The sequence below is a fragment of the Oncorhynchus mykiss genome, chromosome 22 (genome assembly GCF_013265735.2).
Source record: "Oncorhynchus mykiss isolate Arlee chromosome 22, USDA_OmykA_1.1, whole genome shotgun sequence".
NCBI lineage: Eukaryota > Metazoa > Chordata > Actinopteri > Salmoniformes > Salmonidae > Oncorhynchus > Oncorhynchus mykiss.
Window position 1 is genome coordinate 38,874,376 of NC_048586.1, and position 18,510 is coordinate 38,892,885.

General features: G+C 44.5%; 1 protein-coding gene across 1 annotated transcript; it reads right to left on the minus strand.

Moving 5' to 3' along the window:
- Positions 1 to 38: 38 nt before the first annotated feature.
- ccnyl1 (cyclin Y-like 1) lies at positions 39 to 18,366 on the minus strand. The gene is made up of 10 exons (XM_036959286.1): positions 17,068 to 18,366; positions 13,794 to 13,874; positions 13,463 to 13,506; positions 7,739 to 7,839; positions 7,611 to 7,646; positions 7,400 to 7,451; positions 5,146 to 5,265; positions 3,218 to 3,384; positions 1,364 to 1,526; positions 39 to 707 (listed from the first exon to the last, which is right to left on the minus strand). The coding sequence occupies exons 1-10, from the start codon at positions 17,222 to 17,224 to the stop codon at positions 591 to 593; spliced, it is 1,038 nt and encodes a 345-aa protein (XP_036815181.1). The 5' UTR covers positions 17,225 to 18,366; the 3' UTR covers positions 39 to 590.
- Positions 18,367 to 18,510: the final 144 nt, after the last annotated feature.

Genomic DNA, 18,510 nt, shown 5'->3' on the forward strand with positions numbered 1-18,510 from the left:
TCTCATCTCCACTCCAATGAAAGACAATGATTTGTTACATGTTTAGTGTTTATTTAAAATACTCCATCTCCAAATTATTTTCAATTTAAAAACAGGTACATTTCACAGCTAGTAGCCTACATAGTAAGCACCAAAAAAAAGTATTTTTCCCCTTCTTTCTATGTAGTGAAGAAGTTATTTTACGCTTAGGGTCTGGGACGGGACAGGGCCTATGGTGCTGCCTCGACCAGTCTCTGAGGGGCTGGGACGGGACAGGGCCTATGGTGCTGCCTCGACCAGTCTCTGAGGGGCTGGGTTTGTGGCAGGTATCCTGGGGTGTTGGTTGGGCTGTAGAGGTCAGATATTGGTGCAGTTAATTTTGCATGGCTCAGTGCTCCAGGCGGGTGGACTTTTCACTTAAGGACCAATGGAAGTCTAAAATGAGCAAACTTCCCCCATTCCGGGGCACAGGGCCATGTGAAATTAACTCCACCATTGTGTCTGTCCAGTGAGAGCACAATGTTGGAGTGTGGCTGTCCTATGAGAGAGCAGTATTGGAGTGACAGATTTGTCGCTGACTAATGAGAGCACAACGCTGAAGTGTGGCTGGCCTATGAGAGCACAGCGTTGGAACGGCGGATGCCCACCAGGTTGTCAGCGCTGAAGGACCTCCTCATGGCCGCTCGGCTCAGGTCCTTGTACTTGTCTTCACACAGTCTGGAGATGGCCTGGACAACACAATACACAGGCTCATTGGCTTCATACCTGATGCACTGGTTAATAACACTTCCCTTTTGACCATTCATGTCTCAGCAGCCATCCTTTTTTGCTACCTGTAAGCTCCATCATATCCTTCGCCACCATACCCACCACCATCATATCCTTCACCATCATATCCTTCACCATCATACCCACCACCCACCACCATCATATCCTTCACCACCATATCCACCACCATCATATCCTTCACCATCATATCCTTCGCCACCATACCCACCACCATCATATCCTTCACCATCATATCCTTCACCATCATACCCACCACCCTTCACCATCATATCCTTCACCATCATACCCACCACCCTTCACCATCATATCCTTCACCATCATACCCACCACCCACCACCATCATATCCTTCACCATCATATCCTTCGCCACCATACCCACCACCATCATATCCTTCATCATATCCTTCACCATCATACCCACCACCCTTCACCATCATATCCTTCACCATCATACCCACCACCCTTCACCATCATATCCTTCGCCACCATACCCACCACCATCATATCCTTCACCATCATATCCTTCACTATCATACCCACCACCCTTCACCATCATTTCCTTCACCACCATATCCACCACCCTTCACCACCTTACCTCCAGTTTCTGTGCCCTCTCGTTGCTGAGTGGCTCGAGGGGAAAGAGGAGGTTGTTGTCCTCGGCCAGAGATCGCAGGTCAAAGTAGTACTTAGCATAAACACTGGCCGGTACGTTGATGTTGAACTGCAGAAGTTCCAGGAAGTGACGCTCCATCTCGTTCCTGACGGAAGGAGAGCGGATTAAACAGGGTTAATATAGACTTCTAATACAACAAAAAAGTTGCCCTCAGGCACAGATCTAGGATCAACCCTGACAATGAGTGAGGGAGAAATGCCAAATAGATCAACGATAGGGGTAACGTCGTCAACCACTGACTAGGGCGAGAGTCTAACCAATAGCAAAACCTTGTCTTTCCCTTACAGCAGCAAGGAGAAGGGTGCAGGTCTACAGGACTGCTATTCAACCCATCTTATTCAAATGTTTATTATTTTAAAAATGTAAAATATATTCTTCCCCAAGTAATTACAGGAATTACATAAAAAAATAAAAATACAACTCAACCAACTAGAGCAACTGAGGGCTGGCCTATTCATTCTGACAATGAAGACCCATACGGCTCGCTTCATGTCTCTCCTGAACAGATTCGCCTCATCATCCTTATCACCATGACAATAAAAGAGCTGCATGCCAGTCACCACGGAGACAACATCCAGGATGCTTTGTGGGAGAGGAGACATGAGGGCCAGGGTGGCTGGAGGGTGTGTGTTGGAAGGCTGGTCTCCCAGGGCAACTAATGGAGTGTGTGAGGGCTACTGCCATTATGTAGGAGAGATGAGAGCCACTCCAGACTCCCCAGCTCACAAAGACATGACAGTAGACTGCAAATCCAAAGTAGAGCGGGAGGGACATGGGCTCACACACACAGGGTGGCGGTAGCCCAGAGCATTGGGCCAGTAACCGTAGCTAGAATTCCAGAGCTGACCAGATATAGATATTTTTTTAAATGTCAATCTGCCCTTGAGCAAGGCACTTAACCCCAATTTCTCCCAGGTTGCTGTTGATAATGGCTGACCCTGGATGTGACCCCACTCTGAGGGTGTCTGAGGAGGAGCTGGGAGATACAAAACAAAAAAACATTTCTATTTCATAATACACTGTCATGTGTGAAACAGAACAAATATAAGCACCCCTTATTTGACACATGTACACACTCCAACAACAACCTAACTTAAGAGACAACAGCCAACTCCAGCCCACTCTAAAAGCTAATAGAATTTCAGCCAGTAGTTTAGTAAGGAGCAGCCTACTGATGGCTTGGAGATCCTGTATACAACCAGTACTCCGCCTCCCTCAATGTCCCTCTCTGGGCCAAGTCTTCACTCCTTTGGTGCCCAAAGCAGGGTCTTCATCTCACACAGCCCTGATGAGAGCTAAAGACTGTACCAGTCTATAGACTACAGCCCAATGAATGATTATCAGACCAGGGGGGAAGAAGGCTCCAGTCTACATCTGTTCTCCACCTGAAACATGGTCATGATGAATCACTACCAAACCAGCCCCCAAATCACTACCAAACCAGCCGCCAAATCACTACCAAACCAGCCCCCAAATCACTACCAAACCAGCCCCCAAATCACTACCAAACCAGCCCCCAAATCACTACCAAACCAGCCCCCAAATCACTACCAAACCAGCCCCAGCCCCCACCAAACCAGCCCCAGCCCCCACCAAACCAGCCCCAGCCCCCAAATCACTACCAAACCAGCCCCCGCCCCCAAATCACTACCAAACCAGCCCCCGCCCTCAAAGCGAAAATAACATATCTGAAGCTGAACATTAAAGTACGGTTTAGGTTGGCACAATAGTGAGAAAGGTGTATCTTGAGTGTGTGTGTGTGTCCTGTCCACTCACATGTCCTCCACGGTGATGTCTTTGAGGATCTGGCAGTAGTCTACGTTCCACACGGCCTGGTCGTCCCACACCTTGGACGCCAGCAGGATGGCTCCCAGTACGATACGCTTCCAGTTGCAGGGACAGATGTCTATCTCAGCGTAGGTCAGCAGACGCTCCAGGTACACCTGGTGAGGTTAGAGGTCTTTGATAAACCTGAGCTGGTTATTTCCATTCAGAAATGCCATGTGCCCAACATAGAAAACCAGTAGGGAAAGGGGCATGTTATTGATTATTTATCCTATATACACACACACAAGTGAGAAATACTACTTTGTTATGGTTGGAGTCCAGGAAATAAGGAATGCTTGATATATTAGGACCAATTGTATCAATCAAATGCAGGTCTGTTTAAATTGAAACTAGGCTCTGTTCACTTGGGCTCCTGAGTGGCGCAGCGGTTTAAGGCACTGCATCTCAGTGCTAGAGGCCTCACTACTAACCCTGGTTCGATTCCAGGCCGTATCACAATCGGCTGTGATTGGGAGTCCCATAGGGTGGCGCACAATTGGCCCAGCGTCATCCAGGTTAGGGTTTGGCCGGGGTAGGGTAGGGTTTGGCCGGGGTAGGCCGTCATTGTAAATAAGAATTTGTTCTTAACTGACTTGCCCAGTTAAATAAAAATATGTTTTTTTAAATGTACTTCGTCAATGGTTTCTATTACTCTGCTGCCCCCCTGTGGTGCATTAGTGCAGATGTATTCTAGCGTCTCATGTAGGTTAATACAATCCCACAACACCTAGTGAATAATACAGTACATTATAATTTAGCAGACGCTTTCATCCAAAGTGACTTAGTCATGCGTGCGTACATTTTAGGTATGGGTGGTCCCAGGAATCAAACCCACTACCCTGGCGTTACAAGTGCCATGCTCTACCAACGGAGCTACAATACATGTACAGTTGAAGTCGGAAGTTTACATACACTTAGGTTGAAGTCGTTAAAACTATTATTTTTTTCAACCACTCCACAAATGGACATCTACTTTGTGCATGACACAAGCAACTTTTCCAACAATTGTTTACAGACAGGTTATTCCACTTATAATTCACTGTGTCAGAAGTTTACATACACTAAGTTGATTGTGCCTTTAAATAGCTTGGAAAATTCCAGAAATTGATGTCATGGCTTTAGCCTATCAGAAGCTTCTAATTGATATTTGAGTCAATTGGAGGTGTACCTGTGGATATATTTCAAGACATACCTCCAAACTCAGGGACTGGTGCACTTCACAAAATAGATGGCATCATGAGGACGGAAAATGATGTGGATATATTGAATTAACATCTCAAGACATCAGTCAGGAAGTTAAAGCTTGGTCGCAAATGGGTCTTCCAAATGGACAATGACCCCAAGCATACTTCCAAAGTTGTGGCAAAATGGCTTAAGGACAACAAAGTCAAGGTGTTGGAGTGGCCATCACAAAGCTCTGACCTCAATCCTATAGAACATTTGTGGGCAGAACTGAAAAAGTGTGCGCGAGCAAGGAGGCCTACAAACCTGACTCAGTTACACCAGCTCTGTCAGGAGGAATGGGCCACAATTCACCCAACTTATTGTGGGAAGCTTGTGGAAGGCTACCCGAAATATTTGACCCAAGTTAAACAATTTAAAGGCAGTGCTACCAAATACTAATTAAGTGTATGTAAACGTCTGACCCACTGGAAATGTGATGAAAGAAATAAAAGCTGAAACAAATCACTATTATTCTGACATTTCACATTCTTAAAATAAAGTGGTGATCCTAACTGACCTTAAGACAGGGAATTTTACTAGGATTAAATGTCAGGAATTGTGAAAAACGGAGTTTAAATGTATTTCACTAAGTTGTATGTAAACTTCTGACTTCAACTGTATGTGTTTTGAGGGTTGCTGATTGAACTCCTCACCAAGGTGACGATGGCACACTCTGCAGTGAGCTGTGCAGCGCTGAACAGAGTTCTGACAAAGCGGTAGATGAGTTTGTGCTCAGGGTCCATAACAGAGTAGTTGTCAGGGACCTGCTCTCTCTGCAGGGAGAAGACAGTGTTAGACAACACATACCAGCCCAGAGACAACACAAAACACACATTCATGTCTTGAATAGCACATAAAAGACTACCCCCCAACAAGATAAGGAAACATTTAAGTAATTTCTCAATTTCCTAATGGTTTTATATCGACTTTCCTACCAGAGCTAAACTAACTTCTTCATTCCCTATGCAGTGGTATGTGCTATGCTGAAGTTGGAGCTAAGAGCAGTGGTATGTGCTATGCTGAAGTTGGAGCTAAGAGCAGTGGTATGTGCTATGCTGAAGTTGGAGCTAAGAGCAGTGCTATGTGCTATGCTGAAGTTGGAGCTAAGAGCAGTGCTATGTGCTATGCTGAAGTTGGAGCTAAGAGCAGTGCTATGTGCTATGCTGAAGTTGGAGCTAAGAGCAGTGCTATGTGCTATGCTGAAGTTGGAGCTAAGAGCAGTGCTATGTGCTATGCTGAAGTTGGAGCTAAGAGCAGTGCTATGTGCTATGCTGAAGTTGGAGCTAAGAGCAGTGCTATGTGCTATGCTGAAGTTGGAGCTAAGAGCAGTGGTATGTGCTATGCTGAAGTTGGAGCTAAGAGCAGTGGTATGTGCTATGCTGAAGTTGGAGCTAAGAGCAGTGGTATGTGCTATGCTGAAGTTGGAGCTAAGAGCAGTGGTATGTGCTATGCTGAAGTTGGAGCTAAGAGCAGTGCTATGTGCTATGCTGAAGTTGGAGCTAAGAGCAGTGCTATGCTGAAGTTGGAGCTAAGAGCAGTGCTATGCTGAAGTTGGAGCTAAGAGCAGTGCTATGTGCTATGCTGAAGTTGGAGCTAAGAGCAGTGCTATGTGCTATGCTGAAGTTGGAGCTAAGAGCAGTGCTATGTGCTATGCTGAAGTTGGAGCTAAGAGCAGTGCTATGTGCTATGCTGAAGTTGGAGCTAAGAGCAGTGGTATGTGCTATGCTGAAGTTGGAGCTAAGAGCAGTGGTGCTATGCTGAAGTTGGAGCTAAGAGCAGTGGTATGTGCTATGCTGAAGTTGGAGCTAAGAGCAGTGGTATGTGCTATGCTGAAGTTGGAGCTAAGAGCAGTGGTATGTGCTATGCTGAAGTTGGAGCTAAGAGCAGTGGTATGTGCTATGCTGAAGTTGGAGCTAAGAGCAGTGGTATGTGCTATGCTGAAGTTGGAGCTAAGAGCAGTGGTATGTGCTATGCTGAAGTTGGAGCTAAGAGCAGTGGTATGTGCTATGCTGAAGTTGGAGCTAAGAGCAGTGGTATGTGCTATGCTGAAGTTGGAGCTAAGAGCAGTGGTATGTGCTATGCTGAAGTTGGAGCTAAGAGCAGTGGTATGTGCTATGCTTAAGTTGGAGCTAAGAGCAGTGGTATGTGCTATGCTGAAGTTGGAGCTAAGAGCACTGGTATGTGCTATGCTGAAGTTGGAGCTAAGAGCAGTGGTATGTGCTATGCTGAAGTTGGAGCTAAGAGCAGTGGTATGTGCTATGCTGAAGTTGGAGCTAAGAGCAGTGGTATGTGCTATGCTGAAGTTGGAGCTAAGAGCAGTGGTATGTGCTATGCTGAAGTTGGAGCTAAGAGCAGTGGTATGTGCTATGCTGAAGTTGGAGCTAAGAGCAGTGGTATGTGCTATGCTGAAGTTGGAGCTAAGAGCAGTGGTATGTGCTATGCTGAAGTTGGAGCTAAGAGCAGTGGTATGTGCTATGCTGAAGTTGGAGCTAAGAGCAGTGGTATGTGCTATGCTTAAGTTGGAGCTAAGAGCAGTGGTATGTGCTATGCTGAAGTTGGAGCTAAGAGCACTGGTATGTGCTATGCTGAAGTTGGAGCTAAGAGCAGTGGTATGTGCTATGCTGGGCTATGGGGCATATCAAGTTGCAGCGTAAGGTCTAAGAAGGGAGTGAGGAAGGTGGCTGATGCCAGATATTGATGTAGACAAGGGCTGAGAAACCAATACTGCCACATCTTCTGCAGACCTCTGTTTTGATGTAAACCTGTATTAGCAGGTCTTTGGAGTACATAACAGCTATTCACTTCCTGTAAACACATAACAGCTATTCACTTCCTGTAAACACATAACAGCTATTCACTTCCTGTAAACCCTGAGTGGATTATGGTCAAATTGAACCGACCACTCACCGATAAGGGGTGCATCTTCTCATCAAAAATGTCCAGTGACCTGTCTGAGTCCCTGAGAGAGACAGAGGAACAGAGGAAACGTCTCCACTACGAGCCAAATACTGTCCAATACAGACATTCTGCCAGAGGCCTCGAAGGCACCTTCTGATCCCCCATTTAAAGTAATACCTGTACATACTCAGACTGAACAAGTCAAAGCACTGCCACTCACCTGTTTTTAATGTGGTAGTATATTGCTAATGTAACACTGGAAAACAAAGACAGACAGAATTCATTAGGCCAGAGTTCAACTACAAAAGGTTTCCTGTGTGTGCCTATAAGAAGGTAGTGGGTACACACCATTTAATTGTGCTTTTCAAGTTAGGCTGGCTGACCGTGCTGTCATCTATAAAGATGGTGGAACAGGAACTGTACTTCTTAGAGAGAGGGCCAGGAGAGGTCTGCAAAATTAAACATGTGACATGGAAGTCAGACGCTGCTAATGTGGGCCCTGCTGAACCCAATCCTTCTGAGGTAATTGATGCTAACGTTAGCCTGTGGTGGCCTTAGCCAAATAATGACATCACCAATAAGTCACTCCTGGGTCATGAACTATTTCCAAGGTAAAAGGTTTGAAATGTGGCTAAACTGGGCCGTTGCTCTATAATACAGAGAGAAGGAGATGAGGTGGAGTTGAGGGTGAACACTCGCTAAACATTCACCAGGTCTCCTCTTTATCTGTGTCTGTCTTCTAGCTGACAGGACACCACAGGGGTTACAGCCTGTTCTATTGTGGTCAACTCAAGCTACATGAACACACACAGAATAGTAGCAGGCAAGGAGCCCTGCCTTTTATTTGACCAGGTCAAAGGTCTTGGCACTTAGCTAGTTATATTATTAGAGGTTGGTGTAAAAGAAGGCAGCCATAACCACAGCCAACCCTCTGCTTAACTACTTACACGGGTGGGAATTCACCTATATGGAACGGGCTAAATTGAAATGTTTCTTACGGAAGAATTATGGAAAGCATATGGGCTCCCGAGTGGCGCAGCTGTCTAAGGGACTGCATCTCAGTGCAAGTGGCATCACTACAGTCCTTGGTTCGAATCCAGGCTGTATCACATCCGGCCGTGATTGAGAGTCCCATAGGGCGGCGCCCAATTGGCCCAGCGTCGTCCGGGTTTGGCCGGGGTAGGCCGTCATTGTAAATAAGAATTTGTTCTTAACAAATTTGCCTAGTTAAATAAAGGTAAAATAAAAAAATAATAACCATGGCAGCAATTAAAAAGGGAACAGTTTGGGGATTATGGGAAATGATTAGAGGAAAGGTGAGGACAACAGTTCACCTGACAGGACTGAATCCAAAACATTACATCGTTGATTTGGTGTGCATTTTACAGTTACTGTACTTATCGACACATTTGTTGATAACGAAATCTAAAAATACTCTGGATACAATCAGCAACATGAGAAAATTCTTTGAAAATTTGGGGTTGGTGCAACATAAGAAAAATATTGCAAATTTTCTTCACAATACAACCAACATGGTCTCTTTCTGTTCAGGACAACCCAGGGTATAACGCCATGTCATCCTGTAACTATACAACTATACATCAGACATAGTGATCATGAACCTTCACACTGTATATCACATGAGTTTTATGATATGGAAATGTGAAGTGCACATTTGGACTCAAAACGGTATTGATTATAATCTTCAACGTCTCATCTTTCAAAATACATTGAGTCCTCGTAATTTACAGCATTTCCCCCTCACTCAAACAGCCAAAGGATTGGGGGCAACTTCCTGTCGTGTGATGTTCTATTTCAGAACGTCTGTCAGAGAGCAGTGAAGTGGAGACTGAGCTCTGATGTCATGTATAGCATGTTACTGTACAGCCACTGAGCTCTGATGTCATGTATAGCATGTTACTGTACAGCCACTGAGCTCTGATGTCATGTATAGCATGTTACTGTACAGAAACTGACATCATGTATAGCATGTTACTGTACAGCCACTGAGCTCTGATGTCATGTATAGCATGTTATTTTACAGACACTGAGCTCTGACGTCATGTATAGCATGTTACTGTACAGCCACTGAGCTCTGATGTCATGTATAGCATGTTACTGTACAGCCACTGATGTCATGTATAGCATGTTATTTTACAGACACTGAGCTCTGACGTCATGTATAGCATGTTACTGTACAGCCACTGATGTCATGTATAGCATGTTATTTTACAGACACTGAGCTCTGATGTCATGTATAGCATGTTACTGTACAGCCACTGATGTCATGTATAGCATGTTATTTTACAGACACTGAGCTCTGACGTCATGTATAGCATGTTACTGTACAGCCACTGATGTCATGTATAGCATGTTATTTTACAGACACTGAGCTCTGATGTCATGTATAGCATGTTACTGTACAGACACTGAGCTCTGATGTCATGTATAGCATGTTACTGTACAGCCACTGAGCTCTGATGTCATGTATAGCACGTTACTGTACAGCCACTGATGTCATGTATAGCATGTTATTTTACAGACACTGAGCTCTGACGTCATGTATAGCATGTTACTGTACAGCCACTGAGCTCTGACGTCATGTTACTGTACAGACACTGAGCTCTGATGTCATGTATAGCATGTTACTGTACAGCCACTGAGCTCTGTCATGTATAGCATGTTACTGTACAGACACTGATGTCATGTATAGCATGTTACTGTACAGCCACTGAGCTCTGATGTCATGTATAGCATGTTACTGTACAGCCACTGAGCTCTGATGTCATGTATAGCATGTTACTGTACAGACACTGAGCTCTGATGTCATGTATAGCATGTTACTGTACAGCCACTGAGCTCTGATGTCATGTATAGCATGTTACTGTACAGACACTGAGCTCTGATGTCATGTATAGCATGTTACTGTACAGACACTGATGTCATGTATAGCATGTTACTGTACAGCCACTGAGCTCTGATGTCATGTATAGCATGTTACTGTACAGCCACTGAGCTCTGATGTCATGTATAGCATGTTACTGTACAGACACTGACATCATGTATAGCATGTTATTGTACAGCCACTGAGCTCTGACGTCATGTATAGCATGTTGCTGTGTTACTGTACAGACACTGAGCTCTGACGTCATGTATAGCATGTTACTATACAGACACTGAGCTCTGATGTCATGTATAGCATGTTACTGTACAGACACTGAGCTCTGACGTCATGTTACTGTACAGACACTGAGCTCTGATGTCATGTATAGCATGTTACTGTACAGACACTGAGCTCTGACGTCATGTATAGCATGTTACTGTACAGACACTGACATCATGTATAGCATGTTACTGTACAGCCACTGACATCATGTATAGCATGTTACTGTACAGCCACTGAGCTCTGATGTCATGTATAGCATGTTACTGTACAGACACTGACATCATGTATAGCATGTTACTGTACAGACACTGAGCTCTGATGTCATGTATAGCATGTTACTGTACAGACACTGACATCATGTATAGCATGTTACTGTACAGCCACTGAGCTCTGATGTCATGTATAGCATGTTATTTTACAGACACTGAGCTCTGACGTCATGTATAGCATGTTACTGTACAGCCACTGAGCTCTGACGTCATGTTACTGTACAGCCACTGAGCTCTGATGTCATGTATAGCATGTTACTGTACAGACACTGAGCTCTGTCATGTATAGCATGTTATTGTACAGCCACTGAGCTCTGACGTCATGTATAGCATGTTACTGTACAGACACTGAGCTATGATGTCATGTATAGCATGTTACTGTACAGAAACTGATGTCATGTATAGCATGTTACTGTACAGCCACTGAGCTCTGATGTCATGTATAGCATGTTATTGTACAGCCACTGAGCTCTGACGTCATGTATAGCATGTTGCTGTGTTACTGTACAGACACTGAGCTCTGACGTCATGTATAGCATGTTACTATACAGACACTGAGCTCTGATGTCATGTATAGCATGTTACTGTACAGACACTGAGCTCTGACGTCATGTATAGCATGTTGCTGTGTTACTGTACAGACACTGAGCTCTGACGTCATGTATAGCATGTTACTATACAGACACTGAGCTCTGATGTCATGTATAGCATGTTACTGTACAGACACTGAGCTCTGATGTCATGTATAGCATGTTACTGTACAGACACTGAGCTCTGATGTCATGTATAGCATGTTTCTGTACAGACACTGAGCTCTGATGTCATGTATAGCATGTTACTGTACAGACACTGAGCTCTGATGTCATGTATAGCATGTTACTGTACAGACACTGAGCTCTGACGTCATGTATAGCATGTTACTGTACAGACACTGACATCATGTATAGCATGTTACTGTACAGCCACTGACATCATGTATAGCATGTTACTGTACAGCCACTGAGCTCTGATGTCATGTATAGCATGTTACTGTACAGACACTGACATCATGTATAGCATGTTACTGTACAGCCACTGACATCATGTATAGCATGTTACTGTACAGCCACTGACATCATGTATAGCATGTTACTGTACAGCCACTGACATCATGTATAGCATGTTACTGTACAGCCACTGAGCTCTGATGTCATGTATCGCATGTTACTGTACAGACACTGACATCATGTATAGCATGTTACTGTACAGACACTGAGCTCTGATGTCATGTATAGCATGTTACTGTACAGACACTGATGTCATGTATAGCATGTTACTGTACAGACACTGACATCATGTATAGCATGTTACTGTACAGACACTGACATCATGTATAGCATGTTACTGTACAGACACTGAGCTCTGACGTCATGTATAGCATGTTACTGTACAGACACTGAGCTCTGACGTCATGTATAGCATGTTACTGTACAGACACTGAGCTCTGTCATGTATAGCATGTTACTGTACAGCCACTGAGCTCTGATGTCATGTATAGCATGTTACTGTACAGCCACTGAGCTCTGATGTCATGTATAGCATGTTACTGTACAGCCACTGAGCTCTGATGTCATGTATAGCATGTTACTGTACAGCCACTGAGCTCTGATGTCATGTATAGCATGTTACTGTACAGACACTGAGCTCTGATGTCATGTATAGCATGTTACTGTACAGACACTGATGTCATGTATAGCATGTTACTGTACAGACACTGATGTCATGTATAGCATGTTACTGTACAGACACTGAGCTCTGACGTCATGTATAGCATGTTACTGTACAGACACTGAGCTCTGATGTCATGTATAGCATGTTACTGTACAGCCACTGAGCTCTGACGTCATGTATAGCATGTTACTGTACAGCCACTGACATCATGTATAGCATGTTACTGTACAGACACTGAGCTCTGACGTCATGTATAGCATGTTACTGTACAGCCACTGACATCATGTATAGCATGTTACTGTACAGACACTGACATCATGTATAGCATGTTACTGTACAGACACTGATGTCATGTATAGCATGTTACTGTACAGACACTGATGTCATGTATAGCATGTTACTGTACAGACACTGAGCTCTGATGTCATGTATAGCATGTTACTGTACAGCCACTGAGCTCTGACGTCATGTATAGCATGTTACTGTACAGCCACTGAGCTCTGACGTCATGTATAGCATGTTACTGTACAGCCACTGTGGGACACTAAATTGGAACAATCTGTCCTTTTCAAACAGTATAAGGGCTACATCCTATAAGAGCTGACCGATAAGGTGTGATGGTCAGAGTGGCATTTGCATATACATGAGTTTGGTGTTGTCCTCTAGAGCAGAGGTTCTTAAACCTGTTTCAGCTCGAGACCCAAATGACAAATTGACCATCCTCCCGTGACCCAAATTGTCCTCCAGTGACCCAAGTTACGAGGAAAATGAGATTACAGATGTATTCTCACATGCACGCCAACACAGTAGGCCCACACAGTAGGCCCACACAGTAGGCCCACACAGTAGGCCCACACAGTAGGCCCACACAATTCATTATTTATTGTTGGTTAACACAAAATTTAAACTTCGTATTGAAATACTTACATGACTGACATGGTTTATGTGATTGCTTTTCCTCTTGTCTCGCACTGGAAGGAAAAACAAAATAGGCCATTACAGACCCAGACAAAACAGAAAATTTGGAATGATACTGAGTCACATTGTGCTTCTGAGAAAGCCATATCAGAGTCACTTCCTGTAGCCTAAGTACCATCTCTCTACATAGCTTGCTAGAGCAGAGACAAGGTTGGTTTACCACTGTACCAAGTAGCTAAAGTGCGTAAGACGAGAGTTTGAGATGTGTTCCGTATTGGCTGACATGGCGTTATGATCATTTCTGCTGTGTGATGTGTTGTGACCAGGGTAGAGTACTTACATTCGCTGTCTGTCTGGGACTTGCAGAGGAAGATGGTGCTGGCTCTGGCATGGTCTGATGGGTTGGACTCCTGGGCCAGTTCTGGAACACAAAGACACCGCTGACCATTAGAAACAAAGTAGACAACAAGAGTAATGACAGACTAAGAAACAGAAGAACCTGACTTGGAAAGTTGGTGATCCAGAAAACCGCCTGTTTAGGGGGTAAACTACCTTAGTTCACCTGAGGTGAGTATGTTGACTTGAAGCTGGTGAGTGGAAAATGAGACCTGACAGACAGAACAGTGACCTGTAGCTTACTGAACCTAAACAATAATGCCTGAGAACCCGGGAATTATCGTGACAACTCCCGACAAGGGCTGTTCTGAGGCGAAGTTATCACATGATAATTCCAGGGTTTGAAGGCTATATGTTGCCAACATATTTATGAAAATATTAATTAAAAACATTTTAAAACGTAAAATTTGTTTTTACATTCTAAAGTTTGCTACCCAAGCGGGCTGGTCTTAGTTATTTTCTCTTGTTGACCCAGTCGTTGGTTCTAATCTTTCGATTCATTCAACGTTGCTATGCTAAACAAGTCATTGACATGTAGATAGCTAGCAGAGACTCAATGATGATGAGACAAGAACTTCAATAATGAATGTAATAAATATCCAATAGGCCTACATAGGCAACAACTTATGGTTGGTGAGCCTGAGGTAACCAAGCTAGTTGGGGATGTTAACAGTGACGTTTCCGTTGATAGCACAGGACTGGGAGAACTAGCTGCTGTCCTGGTGCCGCTTGGTGACAGCCAGTGCTTAGCTTGCCTCTTCGCATTTGTAAAATTATACATTGTTGCCTCGGTCAGAGGCAGACAGCTAGGTTTATAACCCCCAACTGTTGCAAACCAAATAGTAGCATGAAAAAATGTGTAGACTCTCCCCGCGAGTGAGATGAAGTTTATGAATTTCCTGCCTGGGCTACAGACAGTGGAATTATGACATTAACAAGAAATTGTATTTTGTGGGAGTTGTCCCATATCAACCAATCAGCACAACCTGTTCTATAATGTACCATACGGTACAGGATGTCACTCAACCATTAGAACTATCCCTGTGCTGCAGTACCTGGAAGGAATGCATGCCATTACAGTACCTAGTGATGGGGAAAATGGATACAGTTACAGCACATTCAGAGACCTTGACACATTTCAGCAGCTAAGGATGGTGATCCTATTGTATCGTGAGATCCCTGGCAATTCCCAGGCCTACTTTTACCCAGTTAGATGGATGAATGAATGAGTGAGTACGTGTGTGTACAGCAGCCAGGCTATGTAACAAAACACACTTGGACAGCAGGAGCGTCAAATTCTAATGATGCAGATGAATCTGATGACCTCCTTTGCAACCACACCACATTACAGGCTCAATGGTCAGGTGGAGCTATTAGACAGCCTCATCCTACCCTAACGTATTAACAGCTACATCTGTCTGGGATTGGGTGCTCCTGGTCTGGATCAGACGTGGCAGGCAGGGCCAGGGGGATGCGAGGCCAGGCGGGTTGGCTTGGCAGCGTGTGCGGGGATGGTGGTATGGGACTGGCAGGGCGGGGGCAACAAGGAGACCTTTGTCTGGGGTCTCTGTGGAAAACACAGTCCTCACTCTACACCCCTCCCACACTGGCCAGCACGCTGAGAAACAGGAAGTGGGAGTAGTCATGCCAACCCATCTGCAGACAGGCTACCGAACCAAACAGTGTGTTCTTTACAGAGCATAGGGCAGCGACTAGCAGGTAGACTAGCCAACGTGTAGTCTTTTACAACACAAACCATGGTGCGACACAAAGTTATTCAGCCTATCAGATCCACTAAGATGAGTCGGTCAGACAACATAATGGGATTACTCCAGCCTAGATAAGATGGAGCCTCAGCTCCCCTCCCCAGCCACACAGCTCCACTCTCCTCCCATCACTCCCTGGCCTTTCCCTGGACTGGAGTCTTCCTGCCGGGAGAATACCTTGCAGCACTAAGGGTGGGCGAGGCCTGGTTGGCATGTTAAGGCGTCAGCATGCTTCAGTTCAACTGGCGCTTAGCCCAACTCGCTTATCCCAACCGAACGAATGTGCTCACATATTTCCTTGAAAGACCTTTGCTTGAAAAACGAGAAGAAAAAAAATAAATAGAGGCAATAGTACGGTTTGTCCATTTTGAGACACTGTTGCCAGTATACACTTCCTCAAAAGTCAGAATTATTCTGAGATAACTCAATAAATCTATCATTAATTTAAATTTTTGCAGAGGAGCTCTTAGTCGTGCAATTTTAAGAACAAACACGTCACAAAATGTACGCGACCAATCAAATTTGATTTGAAGAGGGCACGACAACACCTCTTCCCCCTCAGGTGGCTGAAAAAAAATTCTCATGGTCCCCAGATCCTTAAAAGTTTCTATAACTGCACCATTGAGAGCATCTTGACTGGCTTGGTATGGCAACTAATGATTACCTAGTCACTTTTACACCTACCTATATGTACATATTACCTCCTACCCCTGCACATTGACTCGGTACTGGTACTCCTTGTATATAGTCTTATTTTATTGTGTTACCATTTCCTTGTTTGATAATTTTGTCTTACTTTTTAACTCTGCATTGCTGGGGGAGGGCTCGTAAGTAAGCATATCACGGTGAAGTCTACACCTGTTGTATTCGGCGTGTGACATACAATTTGATTTGGCTGAGCTAGTTGGGCTGGTACTGTGGAATGCCCTTATCACTGAGATCAATGATGGTGGCAACAACAGTCTGAGCTCCTCTGCTCTCAGTCATTGGGGGTCTGAATGGATGAGTGCACGATGCCTGGTGTTGCAGCAGCAGGAAGTGTGTGTGTGGTTTTACCCCAGGTGTAGTCTAAAGCTGTAGTCTAAAGCTGTAAACAACCAGCAACATTAAACCCTGCTGAGAGGGAGGGGCCGGACACCAGGGGGCTATAGATCAAATAGCCCTCCTTCCCAATTGGTAGCCTCATCTCACCTAACTTTATTTGCATGTAATTCAGTTGGCTACAGGCCTCGGAGGTGTATGAGAAAGAGTGTGTTAAAAAGACTAAATGGATGTTGTATATTTTAGTACTGCATCTCTACTGATGCAACTACCACAGCCAATGAGAATGTAGATTCGGAGGAAACCAACCAAACACAGGACAGACCCTTACCGGTTCTGTCTTTCTCGTAACCAGTCACATTCTGTAAATATTTCCAATCCTAGCTATGCTGTCGGGTGTGTGACACCTACCGTCAGGGACTTCTCTGTCGCTGATGTGCTGCAGGTACGGGCCGGTGTCGTCACTCACGTCCGTAATTATTTGGTAGTCTTCGTGGCGGTCCACCGGTTGCCTTGGTAGCTTTGGGCTCTCCTCGGGCGACACGCAGCATGAAACCGTATTCCCCATTCCAAACCAGGGATAACCTCAACACTAATTAAGTAGTGCAAAGTTCCTTCAAATCAAGGATGCCAGATATTTAGCTTTACTGCTGCATACATACATTACATAAGCCTATGATTCAGCTACAAGTCCTAGGATTAAAAAAAAAAACACATCTGTAATTAAAACAGAGATGAGAGAAACACGTAAATGGTCAACTAAATTGTGGACCAGTAATGTCAATAAATTGCAACCCTGGCCATCTGAGTGTGTGCTCCGTCCGCAACATGAATCAGATTGCTGGCTGCACGGCAAAATAAAAATCGATGTTTGTTCGAGTGCTCTATGCTCTATTATTTACAGGGTTGCTAACTAACGAAACGAATTATTTGTAACACTGAGGTAATCAAGCAGCTGTTTAAATCCGAGCATTACAAGCGGTTGCCCATTCATCATTCCTTTGCGAAATCAGCTAGCAGCGATGGAACATTGTCTGTAGGATAGATTAACTAGTTAGCTCGTCCCTTTAATAACTTTGCCAATATGCATCAACGCCTCCGGAGCTGCCGTTTAAACAATCATTTAACGAAAAAAAACTACTCCACTCATATGCCACTAGCTAGTTCTTCCAAGCATGGATCCCCAATAGTTTCCGAACAGGGATTCCCAATTGTCCGAGATAGGACTGGCGTGAGAGATCTTTCTTGGATTCCCAATCCCAGGATCAGACGACAACTTTATCCGAGGCTTGAGGCCTACACTAACGTAGCTACCCGCTTGATAAAGAAATCAAAGCCGGGGAGTTTCAAATCATTTAGTGAATGTAATCTGGTCAAGCCTTGTCGAAGTTAATTTTCGATCTCACAACTTGTGGACTAAAAAAAAGCTACGTTATCCCCTCCTCTCCACCGGCCAGTTCTGCGGTCCGCTACCCGCCACCACCGCCATCAGCTCTGAACACACCGCTGCCTGGGCTGCGTTCAGTACGCTTTTACGTTTGGAACGTTCAATTGAACGGAACATGTGACTATAGCAAAAACAATTAATAAATAAATACAATTGCTTTTAATTCTTAATTTAGGGTTGGAGTTCAGGTTAAAATCACATTATAGGAAGATAAATTGTTGAAATAAGAGGGGTTTCTGACTTTCTGGGAGTGGTAACTAGTGACGATCGTACTGAACGACCAGTTGTCGGGAAGGGTTGGGGAACGCTGTCAGCATAGCCACTGCCCTTTAAATTCGCAAATTCGTCACTCATTGCTTCAAGCCACACCTCGCCACACCCACCAAACGCGAGCAAACGATCCTCAA

Bases quoted from the DNA above. Each gene is read 5' to 3' on its own strand.
- ccnyl1 (XM_036959286.1), bottom strand. From the start codon at position 17,224: ATGGGGAATACGGTTTCATGCTGCGTGTCGCCCGAGGAGAGCCCAAAG. The intron at 13,507-13,793 runs GTAAGTACTCTA...TTTTCCTTCCAG, and splicing joins GTCCCAGACAGACAGCGAAT to TGCGAGACAAGAGGAAAAGC. The intron at 7,647-7,738 runs GTGTGTACCCAC...TTTGTTTTCCAG, and splicing joins TTGAAAAGCACAATTAAATG to TGTTACATTAGCAATATACT.